The 16,333-nt window shown below is 42.4% G+C and overlaps 1 protein-coding gene across 1 annotated transcript in view; it reads left to right on the top strand.

Annotated features, from left to right (window-relative positions):
• Positions 1 to 16,333, top strand: part of fras1 (Fraser extracellular matrix complex subunit 1) — a 402,098-nt gene that overhangs the window by 273,495 nt on the left and 112,270 nt on the right. The window contains exons 27-28 of the mRNA XM_049578302.1: positions 1,669 to 1,753; positions 14,108 to 14,431. Of these exons, the coding sequence (XP_049434259.1) occupies positions 1,669 to 1,753; positions 14,108 to 14,431 (409 nt within the window). The remainder of the gene's footprint in view (positions 1 to 1,668; positions 1,754 to 14,107; positions 14,432 to 16,333) is intronic.

Genomic DNA, 16,333 nt, shown 5'->3' with positions numbered 1-16,333 from the left:
GTAAAGCAAACGTTGAAGAAGAGTACACTTGCAAGATAAATGTGACGCTTTCTAATGTCACAATGGAGGGACAACTACGCAGGTTGATTTTAGCGCTGCTCATCGTGGACTATATTGCTGTCATTGTTCATTTTAGTCAAACCATACAGTTTGAAAACGAGGCGCGGCTCCAACTAGAAAACAATGTTTTGATGCATTGGATGTGCTGAATGTGCATATTAAGGCAGTACAGGAGGAGGTGCACATTAATAATCCTCCAGGACTGTAACATGCTCATGCTTATTCAACCCTGCATTTGGTTTGGATCGAGGTGGGAATACGTTCTCACCACAAAGGAACCACGCCCGAGTGTGTTTGTAGCCGGACTGAGACCACCTCTTCAACAAGGAGCACACCCGAATGCGATTGCTGTGTTCACACCTGCCCCAACACACCACACTTATGGGACAAACGAACTAGAGTTGTCAGCGACACAGACATACAATTGTGTGTCATCAGCATAAATATGATAATTTACAGAGTGATGACCATTAATCAGGTATCTGCTATCATACGACCCTGTGGTTGGTTGGTTTTCTTTCACACCACAAACAAACCGCACTGGAACCACCATGTTATCATTCTGAAGAGGGGCCACTCTGCACAGTAACTTTTAGTACTTTAAATATATTGTGATGCCTCTTTGACGCCCTTTTATTTGTGAGAGTATTTCTGCACTGTGGTACTGCCACTTTTACCTAAGTACAACACCTGAGTACTTCATCCACCGCTGTCTGACACTGAGGATAAATTTCACAAGGTATCTGCCTGCTAGCTATTGCTTCAGGGCACGAAAGGAGTTCACTTTACTTTAAGGAGGTTTGCACAACTCACTTTAAAAAAAAAAAAAAAACGAGGATTATTTTCAAAAGCAGCATTTTTGATTTATGAATCCCACAGCTATCCATCTATCTGCACGTGTCAGCTACAGTATGCTGTGGTATTTTTAATGTGAGATAACAGACCCTTTAATACAGGTTGGGTAAAGATCGCCATCATAGTTTAATATGTAAAATAGTAAACATAGTGTAGCTCTGAGAGGGATGTGTGTTGCGACTTTATCTTTCTCCACACCACGGAAAGTGAGATTATGATTTTTGAAAATGTCACTGTAGCACCCTCTTGTAACACTTTTTTCGCTTCAGCTTGTCGCCATAATTCCCTCTCAGTCGTCCCTAAACCAACAGCCTGCTCAGTCATTTAGTCTTCAGCCGCAGTTGGCTGTGTCCCAGCCCAAGCCCCAGCCCCAGGGATTTGTGGGTAATAAGCCTTGTCTTTGATGATGCTGAGGCGGCACGGTGAGAGAAGACATTGTTGATGATAAAATGTGTCTGTGTGTGAGCAGGTGGGCTGGTGTGTGTGTGTGTGTGTGCGAGGTTACTGTCTGCCACTCACCTAGATAGCACTGAGGTGATTAGGTCTAATGAGTACACGCTAGGTGAGCCCCACAGGACTCATTTACCCAGAAACCTCCAGGGCCAGCTGGAGGCTGTTTCTAGGTCATGTTCATTCAAAGGGAGAGAACAAACTTTAACCTTTGAAATCCAAAGTTTTTTTTCGAGAGTGTGTGCTTTTAAACAATTGAACAATACCTCCCTCCCTCTTTCTTTTTTGTGTCTCTTTCTGTAGGACTGGTGAGTTCACCTTGCGTGTGGCCGACCCCCAGCTGTTCTCCCAACCAGGAACGATTCAAGTTCAAGCCGTGTCAATGCAGGTACCGTATAATAACACAGACACGTTCTTTAGCTCTCCTGTATCTCAATGACTGCATCTTTTTTCCCACAAAAGGCTCGAGAGAAATAAACTGTCTTAAAAATGCCATAAAAAGCTGCACCCAGAGACTGTAAATCATCGTATTCTCCCAGCAGAAAATTAGCTACAAATAGATATATCTAATAAAGATAGCTGCACAGGTCCATTCAGTAACATTACAGGTAATAGAGAAGAATAGTCTGCCGGGGAACATTGGTTTCCAAATTTAGTTTACTGTGGAATAATAGGCTGTCTCAGTCCGTACCTTGAGGTTAAAATGCCAGGTCGATACTTGTGTCCTTGTCGAGAAAGTTTGCCTCGGAGAGAAACATGAACAGTTCAGACACACAGCGCTTTATTTTCAGTTTCTAACAACTTTATACTGTTTACAAATGATGCTCAGTTTATGGCCCGCAGGCCAAATCTGGCCCTTGATCAGGTGCCGAGTGGCCTGCCAACCATTTTCTCCTTCACAATTAAAACAAATTGATTCACACTGGGATTTTTTTTGTATTTTGGATGTAATAAGGTGCCAGTGTGCATATACAGCATCAACACAGAGCTTGTTTATCAAAAAAAGTGCCAGGGGAGGATGCCCGAATCTCCGACAGAGGTCCGAGCAAAGCCCTGAATGTTCTCGCCCTTGTGCAGGGCTGCTGTGACTGGCCCACAGCCTGCTGTCGTTCGGCAAAATTGGCCCCAGGGCAAAGCAAGTTGCTGTATAATGTTGAGCTTTAAGGTCACGGGGTCATGTTCTTGGATTGATTTTTGAAGTTTCTCTCCTCTCAAGCCAATAAATGATGGATAAAGTGACACAGCCAGCAGAGGAGCGGTAGAAAAAAGGACACCAGTTCACTTTCTACAGACAAAGTAAAACAAATAACATTTAGCATTTAATTTATATTGTTTTTCTAGTACATGTAAATGACTCTGAAAACTCATCTTTGGCTCATTTGACTGTCAAGCAAACTACAAAATTTTCTCGTATCTTTGTTTGACATTTTAAAGGTCCAGTGTGTAGGATTTAGGTGAATACAGTGGCAGAAATGGAATATAATATAATATAATATAATATAATATAATATAATATAATAAGTGTGTTTTTGTTAGTGTAAAATCACCTGAAAATAAGAATCATAGTGTTTTTTGTTACCTCAGAATGAGTTGTTTCTAGAGCCATTGTTTGACTTGTCTGTTCTGGGCTACTGTAGAAACATGGCAGTGCAACTTGGCAATTTCTGTGAATGAGGACTGGCACCCTATATCGGACCATTTGCCATGTCAAACTACTTAATTCAGTGGTTTTTTTTACCAGTTTAAATCACCTGGCCTGTTTGTTTTGGAGAGGAGGAGACCTCTGTGGATAATTCCATAACTCCTGGTAAAAACGGAATTCTAACCAAAAGAAGTTTCAGCTGGTTTCAACCCTCACCGCTGGATACCATGAAATCCCTCTAAATGTTACACACAGGACCTTTAATGTTTTTTGACTCCTGAGTAAATAATGTTTAATCTTTATGGAATTTTTGACCAGGGGTGATTGCTGTGAGACAACAAGGGAGGCTGAACTTCCCCTAAAATTTCATAGAAGAAATATGCACTATTGAATTTACATTACAATAAGAATTTAATTGCATTAAACGTGCGCTAGGATGTGTTTAACATCACGACGATGATGTTCAAACGTCAGCTGTTTATCCCCAGTTTTCAAATGCGACCTCCCTGTCATACATTCTCGTGTCAGCACGGTGGACGCGCAGCCTCCAAGCATTCCTATGAGACAGCACTGAGCAGGTTTTTTTCATGCAGCAAAGCGAGACAATCATTGGATAAATGCGACAAAATCGTCACTTCAGGGAGGCTCAGCTTCCCTGGGACCTAATGGAGCGGTAGGCGGGAGAGGACGCTCGATGTCTGCGTGATGATTGAAGGAATTGTCTAAAAGGCTGAACCCCTTTTCGCATTTCGAGCTCAGTCCCATGCGGATATTTGCGAGTGGAGTCTCCTGACAGAGTGCCGCCCGGAGTTCCTTATTTCCATAAGCCATATAGCTCATTTGTACAGTACAGGTGTTTAAACCCATTTGAAAATCTTTGAGGTGTGTGTTGCTGTGGTTCTATGGCATGAGTGTGGTTGAAAAACGGCTTGAATTAAATGTTCCTTTTATAAGTTACTGCCTCACTACAATATGACACATTTTATGATGTAAACTTAAAGTGAGCTTCCCCTGTTTGAAAGACCAGCCACTGTTTTGGACAGATGTAATAAGTAAATGGAGCACAGAACAAATAGATACTGTAGTTTACAATAAAACATCATATTTAACTGGCTACATGATCAGTTTGCTACAGTGATCCCATAAATAATCATGTTCCTTCAATACTGCTTCACAATATATCCCATCCTTTTTTAACAACGCAGAAAAACACTCAGCTGAGAACTTCCTGTATGGCCACCTTGGTATCCAACAGACATCCATTATATATACGAACATGCAAGCATATGAGATACAGCAGCTTTACAGTCACTGTGGACGACAAGCAGCAAAGTTAAATTGGTAGATCGGATCTTTTTTTTTATCAGATAGCCGTATCTCATTTTGCTGCATCATCCCAGCTGATCTGCATCTCTCACTGTTTTGAGACTCAGTCCCACGGACGGACGCAAGGGCTGTGATTGGTCAGTCAAGCTGACCTCTGATTATGGGCCCAATATGGGAAAAAAAAAAAAAAAAAGGAGCGAGGGATCAAAGGCTCTCCGTCTCTCTGTGAGATTTGCTGATGGGTTAGTGTGATAGCTGTGTTGCTCTACTCTGTGTGTGTGTGTGTGTGTGTGTGTGTGTGTGTGTGTGTGCCGCAGAGACTTACATAGGGGACAAAGTGACAGACGGCTGACGGAAAATAGCAGAACTGAAAACATGTGGAACAAATTGAAGTTACGTTGAAATTACCTGAGTGGAAAATGTTTCATTTGTCTTTTATTAGGAAAAACTAAATCATCCATATCTGTCACTACACGCAGACTTTCAAGCAAAAATGTCTTGTTTTAGGAGGTAGCTTTGGTATAGTTAAGTATATAAGTGTAATTACTTTAATTAATGTTAATTTCTAAAACTGAAATAAACAGATGGGAAAATTGATACAGTCTGTGGGGGTGAGGAAACGTCTCTTGACTCAGCTCGCGGCTTCTTAATTCCTGTCAGTGTTTAGCAAACATTGCAACAGTTTTATTTTTTAAGGTCTCTGTAGTAACAAAATCCACTTTATTGCCATACGTGACTGCTTTCTTAAATTTAAGTAAATGAGTGTTGCAGGCGCAGAGCTCAGAGTGCTGGTGCAGATGGTGATTGAGTGGAGCGTCGGTGTTTGGGGGGGACTGCTCAATTACACTATCACTTGATTAGCTCAACTTTCTCAGACAGTATTAACAGAAGCAGCTGATAAGGAAAGAGCAGTAATTTATGCACATAACTCAACGTCTATGACTGCGTTTTGACTGACAGTTGGTTGGCCATTTTAGGCCACAAGTTTGCTGCTAGTGTCACTATTTATTACGATTAAACTCATATTATTATTTAACAGCAGCCTTTTTTATGCAAACAATCCATGAGACTTTAACATTAGTGCGAGAATTTGTCCCACAATTTGTCAACAACTTCTATCTTTATTCATAAAGCATCGCTCAGGAATGAACAATTACATTTTCGTTGTTGAATAAACATCCCAAAAGGACTTGAATTAGCAACGATTTGTAACACTTCATGGATTTCATTATGATGCATCTCATTTTGTGAACATAAACTTCTAATATTGTACACTTCTACAAATCTGTATTACTGCTTGGTCTTGAATCTTTGATGAATTATGCAGTCTTTGTTTTTATCTTTTTTCTTTATCAAGCATGACTATTCATATTTAATAGAGGAGACTTTTTTTTCCTTCTTCTTCATCTTCTTCCTTCTTTAATATCCTTGTGCATGTGCAAATAGTCTAGACTCACAGAAGAACACCATAAATTGCTTTTACAAAGGAAATAAGGCAACAAACTTAAAAACAGACATAAATACAGGCTTTGAAAGATTAAAACAGCCTGAAATAGTAAAATTGAGTAGAAATAGAAAATAAAAAAAGAATAAGACCGTCCTCACCACAAAAACAACTAGACTTGTTTTTTGTTTAAAGCTTGAATAACGTATGTTCAAAATAACAGGACTAGACTAAAATATTGACACAGACAAACAGGACAGCTCCTCGTAATAATAACTGAGTAATAATAATTAACATATATGCTTTTTTATGATTTCATTTGGTACGTAACCACCAGTTTGGGGCTAAATTTTGCTCTGATGACATGATGATGCTCCATTATTGTAATATTAGAAGTATTTACATAATACTATACATTTACATTTGTATGTTTCCATACACACATTACATGTGCATTAACAGGGATAGTTCCCAGGAAAAACTATATTATTACCCTGCATGAAGTTCATTACAGTGTGTGAATTATATTATTAGGTCACCTTTTCTTGTATTTCCTTTGAAAGACATAAAATATGATTAAACACTGTGTCCTAACCACAAGCAAGCATCGCTCCCCCTCCACGCTGAATCTGTTAAATGTGCACTTTTGTTACATCATGTAAACAAACCTCATAGGTTACCTATCAGCTGTGCGCTAGACCGGAGATGTAACCACTTAAAAGATGGGTGTGTACTTTCTATCAAACATGGTCTCACTCCATAGCGGGGGTGATTGCTGTGAGACCACAAGGGAGGCTGAACTTCCCCTAAAATTTCATAGAAGAATTGGTCAAACATGCACTATTGAATTTACATTACAATAAGAATTTATATTGCATTAAACGTGTGCTAGGATGCATTTAACATCACAACTATGATGTTCAAACGTCAGCTGTTAATCACCAGTTTTCAAACGCGACCTCCCTGTCATACATTCTCGTGTCAGCACGGTGGACGCAGAGCCTCCAAGCATTCCTATGAGACAGCGCTGAGCAGGTTTTTTTCATGCAGCAAAGCGAGACGGTCATTGGATAAATGCGACAAAATCGTCACTTCAGGGAGGCTCAGCTTCCCTGGGACCTAATGGAGCGGTAGGCGGGAGAGGACGCTCGGTGTCTGCATATTGATTGGAGGAATTGTCTAAAAGGCTGAACCCCTTTGTGATTGACAGCGCTTCGCATTTCGAGCTCAGTCTCAGAGTCTTCTGACAGAGTGCCGCCTGGAGTTCCTTATTTCCATAAGCCACATAGGTTATTTTTACCGTTTGTAAACCCATTTGAAAATCTTTGAGGTGTGTGTTGCTGTGGTTCAATGGCATGAGTGTGGTTGAAAAACGGCTTGAATTAAATGTTCCTTTTATAAGTTACTGCCTCGCTACAATATGACACATTTTATGATGTAAACTTAAAGTGAGCTTCCCCTGTTTGAAAGACCAGCCGCCGCCACTGCTCCATAGTCATCAAAAATCAGCGCTTGGCCAGTGACTTCCGGCGTCAGACACCGATAAATAAGGCCGACCTTTCACATCGGCATGATACCTGGCCGGTTGCTGTCACGGTTTAACGGTGCCTGGCGGCATCAGGTGGAAACGCAGCAGGACAACAACAAAACTTTTGAAGTATTACAAAAGAATCCAAAGTATCTGGAATACGTTACTTTGAGTAATCTAATGGAAAACCTTAAAAATGACAGTTTAGGGCATGCATTTAGTAATCTGTAATGGAATAACATTTAAAGGTAACCCTCCCTACGCTGCCAGCTGCCCACCGCAGATGGTTTTCATTTGGGCAACTTGCATTATGTCACCCACCAGCAGGAGCTTTTATCAGTTCAGTGAGGCGCAGTGCATCCTGGTAGATGTAGGTTTTCTACCTCTTGAGCTAAAGCAAATGCCGCAGCACTTTCTTCTCTATTTTCTTTGGTCATGTAGCACCGATTATAGTATCTGCCTCTTTCTACTGCACAGACAGCCCAGTTTTATGAAAGGCCATCTCTCCAGCAGTGAAATTCTTCTTCAACCAAGTCGTTGAGTTCCCTTAACCAAATGAAACCCTATGTATTAAGATGGCAGATCAGAAAACAGCCACATGAGTCACTCTGGTCATTTTGAAGGCACTATGTAGTCTTAACAAACAGTAGGAGGAGTTGTTGTGTTCTCCGAGATGAGACATTGATCTTGTCTTTTGTTCGAAGGGCTACATCTCCATTGTCTCCAAGTCTATTCAATTTACAGACAATTCTGACAGCAAACATCAACCCTCTGTGCTGTTCTTCAATCTTTGAACTTCTCCCCTCCAAGAAAATGCAGCCGCAAACGTCACAAAGAGAAATGCACTGCCACAGAGTCTCTCTCCACATCAAAAGCACCACAAACACTGATGTAACTCAGTGTTGTTTTTGTTTACACTGCTGTTACAAGGACAGATTCCCATGAATTCACCTCGGCCTTCCTTTGAAAATATAGATCTTTTTAGTATTTGTTCATTTGTTTTACAGAAAGTCAAACAGACAGAGTCAAGGTTTGACTCGCTGTGAAAGAATCCATTCAAACCTTATTTTCATCATCAGGACAAAACATACCGTGGGTAGGGAGGCAGGCGTACACTCAGCTCTGTCTAAATGAGTATGAGCGCACACACTGTACAGTTTGTACCAGCCAGAAGTAACACAAACAAACTACATTGTATATTCTCCCTAAATGCAAAAGGCTCAGTAGAGCAGGATGGCATGGAGAAAAAGACCATTTGTGCTTCTGCAGCCCCTCCACGTATAAATAAGGTTGAAAAAAAAACCCAGATAAATTGTTGATTGAAATCCCCATCAGATCCCCAGCCAGCAGGCACCTCAGAATGTAATAGCCTCAGGAATGAATGATCTGAGCTGCAGATAGCCTTTCCCCCCTCTGACAGGAGTGGCTGCCTCTTTTGAGAAAAGTTTCTAAGAGTCCAGTATCTACTAATGGCGTTTCTACAGAGGTGGTCTCACACACACACACACACACACACACAAAGCACACAGCACTTTTTGTAGTTTACATTTTCACCTTAAAGTGGCAACCTTTAAGCTTCTGAGACGTTTGCTTTGCACTGGTGATATCTTTGCTCTCTTTGCTGCGAGCTCTCTGCAGTGCCCTCAGCTGTCAATCAATACTGTGACACCTTACCTGTTTTTTTTTTAAGAATAAAAAAGATATGTAGCAGTAAAACTAGGAGTGTTAAATGTAAAGTCCTGAACAAAATGGCATTTAAAACTAGGGATGCACTTATTGTGAAATTCTGGGCTGATATCCAACACATTCTCACTCCGACCTCGTCACATATTAATGTTTGCCCGTGGACGTCCAAGATACCCTGGGTGTGTTGATTGTTGTCGCTCTGGGACGCCGTGTCAATTTTTGCCTGTTATATGCATTGTCTGTTTTCAAAATACACTTCCATCTTCGCAGGAAATGTACAATTTGCATACAGTCTCTATCAAAATAAAAGCACTACGTCGGTAGAATCCTGCAAATTGACGTTTTTTTTTCCTTCAACAACATACGTACGTGCTCACATTTAGCCAACACATGCACATAGTTGGGTTGAGGAAAAAAAGAACTGGGTTTAGCTTTACAATCTTTCAGGAGGCGAACACCAGTCGACCAGTTGAAAGTCAGTGTTGGACTCATCCACCACAACTGAGGCTTTTTGCCCCCTTAACTTTCATTGTTGTCCCGCCACGTTTCCCCCTGATGCCACCAGGTGCCGTTAAACAATAACGGCAACCAGCAGGATGGTGAAAGGACGGCTTTTTTCATTGATGTCAAACACTTTGTTTGATACCCATGTTTTTTTGTTGTTTTTGTTCATTTTGTTTTTGTTGTCATTCCTCCTTTTGCAGCGGGGAAACAAAGAAATCTTTATTATAGAAAATAAGTGAACTGTTTTAAGGTCGTTCAGCACTTTATTACATCATCTTTGAATGAGCACGAATTCAGTCATGCAAATTTATGAAACAACCTTAAATATAACCTTCTTTCCAGGGGCAGGCTGGGGTTGAAATTCAGCCCGGGAGCTTGATTTGGAGAGGCCTTTTTTCCGATCGCACGACGGACACAAGTGGAACCGTAATTTTAACACGAATACTTTATTTGCAGTATAAAAACAATCTAATGATATTAAACACAACACACACAGATTAGTCAGTCAGTAGAGTGTATTGAATATAATATAATAGCGTCGGACCTCCCGCCTCCCGCTCCCGTCTCAAACACGGAGGTCTCCCTCTCCGCTGATCACCCACGGTGCGTGCCCGGCCTGTTAAATAGCCTGTAACCACTGTGTAACTCAGTGCTTTGGTCATTAAATAATGTCGGGCTCGGTTCAGGTTCGGACAGAAGTATGCTGTCCATGCCGCACTCTAACACACACACACAAACACACGGAAAACCGGACATTATCATCACCCCCCGGGCAGGACATGAGAAGTGGACATGTCCGGGCAAAAGAGGACATTTGGTCAGCCTACATATGCAAAATGTTAGATTAACTCAGTCTGATGTTCCGCTCTGTGCCACTGCCACCTGCAGCTGCGAGGGCAGGCTGCTGTGGGCCACTGTGGCTGCGTTTTATGGGGTAGAAAAACGTTCCAACCACCGGCCGGTTCGGCCTGAAACATCAGGAATACTCCTAAACCTCCCTATGGCCAGCCCACCCCTGCCACTTTCACATGAAAAACATCATTTAAAATAACTGCATCTAAAGCCTTTTTCCTAAATACAATGTATCGTAACACCCTTTCAATTGTTTATTTTATATAATTGTGAAAATATCAACAAATTTGCTGTATTTATTCAAGTTTCTCCCCAAAATCTACATTTTACAAGTTTATATTTGAACACACCATGAGGACTTTTGCCCAACACTCATTTTTACTGAACAGAGCTTGAATGCATCATCATTTAACTCTGCAGTTGCAATTTCAGTTAGCTGTAAGTTCCGGTCACCGGCTGCTAACTGCTAACAGCTAACACAGACTTTTTTGCTCACAATGTAGCATGACCAGGAGAACAACAGGGTGCATCTCCTAATGCATCAGTAGTGAGTTTACTGTGTCCTTTTGTCCTGATGGCATCCCAGGGAAGATGTCTGGGACAAACAGACATGTTTTCCACTGTCCCCAGGATGAAGGGACACTGTTAGATTCAAGCCCTGCTTTTTAGCCTGCGCAAAACTGATGTGACGCAACTGAAAAATGTCAGCCACTGACATCAGTGGATGTCATCTTATAGGCCGATAGGCTGATGGCAGTGAACAATGTGAATATTGGCCAATACCGATGTTAGGTCAATGAACTGGTGCATCTCTAGTGTCACCGTTTGTATTGCAACTGCTGCACAGCAATGTCCCTCGGGAAAGATAAAATTCTATCTTATCTAATCTTATCTAAGAAGTCAAAAGAGTGTGAAGTGTAAAATCTAGATCAAAATGGCATGTAACACCATAATGATGACACCTCAGTGCATCGTTTTTACCATAGTTCCAGGTTTACAGTGTGATGTGTGACTGCTTGACACACAAACATGAGCTGCAGATAAAAGGCATTGTTACAAACCGAGGGGCTCACAGGCAGACAGGGTGATAGAATCGACTTGGGAAACACTCTGCCCGTCGTGCCTCTGAATACCATCCAGCGCGATCACAGCAGGAAAAACAAAACAAAATAACAACCAGGAAGCAGCACCAAAAAAAAAAAAAGTTGTTTTTTTTTTTCGTCTTTTTGAAGTGCTGCAGAGCCCCCACAGGCCCCACGGGTGATGACAGCTTTCTCCTAAACATGAACCTCACCTCTCCCTCACCTGTGAGGTGAGGATGAAAGGTTAGCCCTCCTACCTGAGTGTGTTTGTGTTTGTTTTCGTCTGCCTCGGGGGAGATTTTGCTGGTTGCCTTTAGTGAGGAGGCATGTCTTAGCACGATTTAAAAGCAGCACACACACCCACTTTCAGCCCCCGCCAGCACATCCAAAACCCTTTGTTTTCCTCCTACGAATTGCAGAAGTGACGACACAGGGTTTAGGTGGGTGCCCGAGGGCCCAGTTGCCTGTCTCTCCAAGATAATTCCTTTGACGTCTAAAAATTTGTCACCAAACGGCCCCCAACAGAACAAAACGAGCAAGGGGCTGGATAACAACACGCTCCCTCTGTGTTTGTAAGCTGTGTTTCAGATCTGCGTCTTGCAGCTTCAGCCAGAGGTCACTTTGGTTTGAAGAGACACGGAGAGAGTGTGTGTATGACTTCCCAGGAGTCATTTCTCTCTCTGGTGCCAGCTTGTTTCATACGTCCCCCCTTTGCTTAAGCTGCTGCTGTAATGGCAAAGAGCTGGAGCTCAGCCAACAGCCGTCGAGGGCAACGAATTGGACCCAAGCCCTGCTGAGCGTCTCGGAGCTCCCTGCCCGACAACTGGTTTGATTTAGGGCCACAGCAGAGTGGCGTCTACGCAGGGGACAGCCCATGCCTCTCTACCTGCTCCTCCATTGCTGCCAGGCTGCCCAGCCAACGACTTCTGGCTGAGATTCGTATTAAAATAAACTGCATCAAGGCATTTTTTTTGGCCCTTAGGCTTTGTTTTTTTGTATTTCTTTGTTGTTTACTGTGTCAGATGTTCAAACACAGACACACAGAAAATACAAAAGCACCTCCTATCTCACGAGAATCTTTCATTGACTGATATCAACATAAACTCTAAGCTCAAAAGATCATGTATGTTTAAAAGTTGTTGAAGGACATAAAAGTATCTCTCACGTTTTCTTTAACGTTTCAAAGCTTATCATCACTTGTTTGAACTTAATATAGTGTGTCTATTCAAGTATTCTCTATGCATACAGATGTATAAAACAAATCATAACTATATACTAAACATTAAAACCAATAAGTGATTTATAAGCACATACAGTGAGCAGAAGCAGCGACCCACCAGCCGACACCGGCACACCGTGAGGACAGAGGAGACGGCTTGGCGAGGATGATTTGCTGCTGAAACCAGTGACATGCTTTACGTTCTAAAACCAGCTGCGGGCGATTTAACCAGCTGAGTTGCAGGTGACACTGTCAGCCAGCTTGAGTCGAGTTGAGACTGGCCAATTCACACAGCTGCAACTGTGCTCTGCAACGCTCTGAATCAGTTTCATCCCGTCATGAATCTTTTGTCTGAACTGGGCTTAAGACAAACACAGAGAAACCACCCTGTTGGCGGCTGTTTTGTCCAAGCTGTTAGCAGAATGTTGCCTTTTTACACATCTGCAGACACAGAGCAACATTACCATTAATCTGGCGTCATGTCTGTGTCCACCAGATGATTATAAGTCCATTATTCAGTCGTCTTTTAGCGCTGGTTTGTCGTTTGGTGCTGTGTTGTTACCATACTGTGGGTTTATCAGAGCTTGTTTTCTGGATACAGCTGACTACAGTTTTATTTGGGGGGTTAATAAGAGCCTTGGTGACTCAACCACACAGTCGGTGTAGCTGTAGAACAAAAACACTGAGCTAAATGAGGTAAAGGCTGCATACAGCTGCAGAGTTTGTGTTGATTCTCAGTGGGTTTGGCACCACAGGGGACACTTTCAGACGTCTGAGTCCAAGTTTATACTACACAGTGACATTAGAGATGTGACTCAGTGGAGTTCAATGACTTTTTAAAAAGCAAATATCTGTACAAACCAAAAATCAAATTAGTTTCAGTGCAAATGACTTTACCTTGAAGTATTCACACTCTGCACTTCTAATCCTCTGTCCCTTTTACACAAGCACAGAGGTACAGACACAGACGGAGACAGACACATAGTGAGCTCCGGATAAAGTCATGCCCTTGCTCACAATAGGAGGCCTTCTGCTCTCACCAGTGCTCCTGAAATGACTTTGTTAGCAAGATGAAGCTTTTCTCTCGTCGCGGTGAGGCTTCAGGTATGGCTGAGTGCAGCCTAATGAGGCGCCCTGCTTAACCTCACCTTCATCTTCTTCATCTCCCTCAACGGCAGGACGCCACGGCCTCCCACGCCCCGACCCTCTGGGAGAAAATTCATCATCTGACAATTTGGAAGAAATTGCTGTGTCCTCTTGTTGTGCTCTCAGCCAGGCTTTGAAAGTTTCACACTGTCACTGAAACTTTGCTTTTTACCATGAAAACAAGTTGTTTGAAGGATCCGCCCGTCTGTCTGTCTGAATCTAATCTGTCTGTCTCTGTCGTATCTGTCTGATTATAATCAAAGCATGTTCTCACTCCCAACCTCTCCTCCTTTTTTCTTTTGATCATTTCCAGCCTCCGAGGGTCGTGACTCTCGCTCCTCTCCCCGTGGAGGGCCGTGGCGCCCTGGCAACCATAACCAAGTCGGTCCTGCAGGTTGACGACCCCGACAACCCAGCAGATGTCCTGGTCATGGTCCTTGAACCGCCCCGCCACGGTCGGCTGACTCGTGTCCATGGCGACTGGGCTCTCAGTCGATTCAAGCTGGAGGAACTGTCACGAGAGCAGATCCAGTACATTCACGACGGCTCAGAGGGGACGGAGGACGGCACGGTGCTGCAAGTCAACGACGGCCACAGCTACAGGAACGTTCTCCTCCAAGTCCACATCAGTCAGAAGGTAAGGTTGACAGAGAGGCATGATGGGAGATTAATGCATCAGGGCTGATGTTTGATGTTTGTAAAGCAACTTCATGCTTTCAGAATTTCTAAACTAGCAGCTGCAGTAGTCTGCATTCCTCCACTGAGCGGACTTCTAACCTGCATAAATACTGAATGGATTGTATTAGTTTATTAACAACGCAAGTTAACCAATCAGCCTCTAGACTTGAGAGACTTTTGTTTTTGCATTATCTCCTGGAAAAGAGGCCACAGTGCAAAAATGCTTACATTTTGCACACAACTAAATGCTGGAAAGATCAAAACATTTTTCAGTATAATATAGTAAATAGTAAAAACCAACAACAAATCTACTTTTCTTAATTTTTTATTTCATTTTATTTATTTATTTTTGAGGTTTTTATATTATTTTGTCACTTCCCAGTAGTGTTTCGTTATGAATTCATATCTGAGCATTCAAACCTTGGTCGAAGTATGTTTTAGCATCAAAATGCCGTTTTCCGAAGTCCTTCTGAAAATGTTTTCTCACGTCACTTGATGTAGGTTTGTGCATGATGACATTGCTACAAATAAGTGCCTCTTTGTGACAGCGCCCAACCGTCTTTGAGAATTATCTGCTAACAGTCTTTCAAATTAGCTTTATTCCTCTAATCCTCTACCTGGTGCAGAAGCTACCAACACACTGCTGTAGAAGCCATGTAAGTTTGGATCCGAAAGTCGAACGGTAACACAAAACAAACAAACTGATCCAGGCAGCTGTAGACTGGGAACCCCTGTGTTCTGCGAGGTTAAGTAACTATGCCTGTCAAAGAACTGGTGGCTTTGAGGAGCAATACGACGCCCTCTGTTCCCCGTAGGAAAGGGCTAATGGCAAGGTAACATGCTAAAAATATTCTAAATATAGTGTACACTTGATATTGCACTGGTTTCGAGTTTTTTAAGTGGCTAAAAATACGTTTTGCTGCTGCCCCTGTTGACAGAAATACATTGCTCAGATGTTTTGGTGCTACTCATCAATCATTTGTTTGTCACATGGAATTATACAAAGTACAACTCCAGTGACATGAGATCCCATCAGCTTCTTTAAGTTTTTCACTGTAATAATTTAGTCCTTTCTTGCGTCTTCTGACATTGTTTCTCAATGGTCCTGATTGTGGCTGATGGCTGTAAGGTCGCTTCTCCTGAACACAGGCAGCAGTGATCGGTACAGCACCTCACATTCCCACCAACACATCAGTACTTATTCACCGTAAAGCACTTGGCTCTTCTCCTTCTTTCACTAGGACTCTAGTTCAGCTGATGCATCTTCTCCTTCCTCTCCTAAATGTTTACTGATGTTTGCATTTGAAAGCCAGAACCTGGCTAGCTAAAAATAGGCAGGAGGAGAGTTTACAGACAGGTGAGTTGATTTTCACATCCAGATGAGTCACTCAAGGCCACACGTCACCACCATCCAAAGCCAAACACAAAAAGCACCGCCAGTACTTGCCAATTTGACATAAGAGCCTAAATTTAGCACAAATTTTGCAGAGCTGATAAAGAGGCAACTAGAAATATCCAAGCCTACGTCAGCTCCTGCTTGTCTCTTCAAACTGGGAGCGTGGCGACCACCAATACTGTAGGTAATACACTGACTATGGATAAGTACCTCATACAGCCCCACTTCAAAAAATCACTATTCCTTTCAGTTGTTCTAATTATTTTCAGCGCCCCAACCTACGTCACTGCTTTCTGCTAACTGCTGAGTGGGTGATACCATTTGAAAAACTGAAAGAGACCACAGATGAAGTCGACCTTTAAAGGCTCTCTGGTGTTTAATTTAGAGCCGTGCTTCTGCTCACTGACTCAGTTCAAACATCTCTGCAGAAGCAAAAGACCCACATCGATCCTCTGTTAATACTGG

The sequence above is a fragment of the Epinephelus fuscoguttatus genome, linkage group LG6 (assembly GCF_011397635.1).
Source record: "Epinephelus fuscoguttatus linkage group LG6, E.fuscoguttatus.final_Chr_v1".
NCBI lineage: Eukaryota > Metazoa > Chordata > Actinopteri > Perciformes > Serranidae > Epinephelus > Epinephelus fuscoguttatus.
This window is presented reverse-complemented; position numbering and strand designations above follow the sequence as displayed.